At 53.6% G+C, this 3607-nt stretch overlaps 1 protein-coding gene across 1 annotated transcript in view; it reads right to left on the bottom strand.

Moving 5' to 3' along the window:
* Positions 1–385: 385 nt before the first annotated feature.
* The window catches only part of POLR3GL (RNA polymerase III subunit G like), a gene marked incomplete at both ends in the record, with an annotated part of 13488 nt that continues 10266 nt past the window's right edge, over positions 386–3607 (bottom strand). The window contains one exon of the mRNA XM_018575211.1: positions 386–496. Coding sequence (XP_018430713.1) covers positions 386–496 — 111 coding nt within the window. The remainder of the gene's footprint in view (positions 497–3607) is intronic.

A 3607-nucleotide genomic window follows, 5' to 3' on the forward strand; every position in this document is an offset into this window, starting at 1 on the left:
ACTCCGACCCCTGAACTCTGCCCCCTTCACTCTAACCACTGACCCCTGCACTCTGCACTCTATACTCTGACCCCTGCACTCTATACACTGACCCCTGCACTCTATACTCTGACCCCTGCACTCTATACTCCATGTCCTGCACTCTGACCCCTGCACTCTATACACTGACCCCTGCACTCTATACTCCATGTCCTGCACTCTGACCCCTGCACTCTATACTCCATGTCCTGCACTGAACAATGTTGGGAGGTTTGTCAGAACAATAAAGTTTTTCCCCCAGAGATCTTGGAAGGAAGGACATGTGACCTCATGCGGTCGTCCAGGAGATGAATCTAGGGGGTGTGTCTCGTATATTTGTGCTGTGGGGGGGGGAATCTTCTCTCACCTCCTCGTGTTCCTCTTCATCATAGTCCTCCTCTTCCTCCTGATCTTCCTCCTCCTCCTTGTTCTCTTCTTCCTCCTCAGAACTCACTTCCTCTTCTTTCTTCTCAAGATTCTACGGAACACAAACAACGCTTTTATATCCTCCACAACGCCCCCCCCCATCAGAGGCCACCCCCCCACATCAGAGGCCCCTCCCCACCAGAGGCCCCCGGGAGCCCCACTGATAACAAACTGAAAATACAGCTTCCAGCTCTCACACTGCAGTGCCCTCTGCTGGCGGAGCGGAGTAACAGCCACACCCCTCAGTGAGGGAAGGGGGCGTGTCTGACCTGTAACATGGCAGGGGGTCTGAGGCTCCTCCTACAAGTTACAGTGTAGTACGAGGACAGAGCCGATCCATCCAATCAGAATGTAACGTGTGTGGTCGGCTCTGGTGTCTGTCGGGCTTCGCGGCGACATTTAGACTTCCCGGAAGACTATATATGACATCATCGCGGGCTATGACAGCCAGGCGAGCAGCATTTTCCTGGCAGCTCCGGCTGCCCGTGTATCTCGGCATCTCTCTCCCGCCTGCCAGACGCGTGTATTGTCTGCGGGATGATGCCAGAGTCACGCGGTGCATGCTGGGTAATAACATGGCCGCCGACTTCCCTCCCGGCTACAAGACTGCCAGAGTAAAGCGGTGCATGCTGGGTAATAACATGGCCGCCGACTTCCCGGCTACAAGACTGCCAGAGTCACGCGGTGCATGCTGGGTAATAACATGGCCGCCGACTTCCCGGCTACAAGACTGCCAGAGTCACGCGGTGCATGCTGGGTAATAACATGGCCGCCGACTTCCCTCCCGGCTACAAGACTGCCAGAGTAACGTGGTGCATGCTGGGTAATAACATGGCCGCCGACTTACTTCCCGGCTACAAGACTGCCAGAGTCACGCGGTGCATGCTGGGTAATAACATGGCCGCCGACTTACTTCCCGGCTACAAGACTGCCCGCGTCACACGGTGCATGCTGGGTAATAACATGGCCGCCGACTTACTTCCCGGCTACAAGACTGCCAGAGTCACGCGGTGCATGCTGGGTAATAACATGGCCGCCGACTTACCGGCTACAAGACTGCCAGAGTAACGCGGTGCATGCTGGGTAATAACATGGCTGCCGACTTCCCTCCCGGCTACAAGACTGCCAGAGTCACGCGGTGCATGCTGGGTAATAACATGGCCGCCGATCTACTTCCCGGCTACAAGACTGCCAGAGTCACACGGTGCATGCTGGGTAATAACATGGCCGCCGACTTCCCTCCCGGCTACAAGACTGCCAGAGTAACGTGGTGCATGCTGGGTAATAACATGGCCGCCAACTTACTTCCCGGCTACAAGACTGCCAGGGTCACAGGGTGCATGCTGGGTAATAACATGGCCGCCGACTTACTTCCCGGCTACAAGACTGCCGGTGCCGGGGTATAGAAGTGTCACACGGTGCATGCTGGGTAATAACATGGCCGCCGCATTACTTCCCGGCTACCGAAAACTGGCCAAACTGTTTATGTCCCTCCAAAGAACGGAGCCACACGGCTGACACAACGAGGACTGAGAGCCCCAAACAAGGGCCCAAATTCCTAATATTAGTACTTCTTCACAACACAGCCAACGCGTTTCAGGGGTCCAAAAACAGCTGACACGAGTCCTGCAACATCTGAGCCCTGAAGAAGGAAATCCCGGCGACCATATATATTACCATAAGAGTCAGCATTCAAATATTGTATGTGGCCCATGAAATCCTTCCGGGTAGGGACATCTAGGAGTACATCTAGGGGGACATCTAGGAGGACATCTATGGGGACATCTAGGAGGACATCTATGGGGACATCTAGGAGGACATCTATGGGGACATCTAGGAGGACATCTATGGGGACATCTAGGAGGACATCTAGGAGGACATCTAGGAGGACATCTAGGAGGACATCTAGGAGGACATCTATGGGGACATCTAGGAGGACCTTTATGGGGACATCTAGGAGGACATCTATGGGGACATCTAGGAGGACCTTTATGGGGACATCTAGGAGGACATCTATGGGGACATCTAGGGGGACATCTAGGAGGACATCTATGGGGACATCTAGGGGGACATCTAGGAGGACATCTATGGGGACATCTAGGGGGACATCTAGGAGGACATCTATGGGGACATCTAGGGGGACATCTAGGAGGACATCTATGGGGACATCTAGGGGGACATCTAGGAGGACATCTATGGGGACATCTAGGGGGACATCTAGGAGGACATCTATGGGGACATCTAGGGGGACATCTAGGAGGACATCTATGGGGACATCTAGGGGGACATCTAGGAGGACATCTATGGGGACATCTAGGGGGACATCTAGGAGGACATCTATGGGGACATCTAGGGGGACATCTAGGAGGACATCTATGGGGACATCTAGGGGGACATCTAGGAGGACATCTATGGGGACATCTAGGGGGACATCTAGGAGGACATCTATGGGGACATCTAGGGGGACATCTAGGAGGACATCTATGGGGACATCTAGGGGGACATCTAGGAGGACATCTATGGGGACATCTAGGGGGACATCTAGGAGGACATCTATGGGGACATCTAGGGGGACATCTAGGAGGACATCTATGGGGACATCTAGGGGGACATCTAGGAGGACATCTATGGGGACATCTAGGAGGACCTTTATGGGGACATCTGGGAGGACATCTATGGGGACATCTGGGAGGACATCTATGGGACATGTAGGAGGACATCTATGGGGACATCTATGGGGACATCTAAGAGGACATCTATGGGGACATCTAGGAGGACATCTAGGAGGACATCTATGGGGACATCTAGGAGGACATCTATGGGGAGATCTAGCATGAGATCTATGGGGACATCTAGGAGGACATCTAGGGGGACATCTATGGGGACATCTATGGGGGACATCTATGGGGGACATCTATGTGGACATCTAAGAGGACATCTATGGGGACATCTAAGAGGACATCTATGGGGACCTCTAGGAGGACATCTATGGGGACATCTGGGAGGACATCTATGGGGACATCTATGGGGACATCTATGGGGGACATCTAAGAGGACATCTATGGGGACCTCTAGGAGGACATCTATGGGGGACATCTAGGAGGACATCTATGGGGACATCTAGGAGGACATCTATGGGGACATATATGGGGGACACTAGTGG

Source organism: Nanorana parkeri, unplaced genomic scaffold, assembly GCF_000935625.1.
Source record: "Nanorana parkeri isolate BGI_ZX_2015 unplaced genomic scaffold, ASM93562v1 scaffold3646, whole genome shotgun sequence".
Taxonomy (NCBI): Eukaryota; Metazoa; Chordata; class Amphibia; order Anura; family Dicroglossidae; genus Nanorana; species Nanorana parkeri.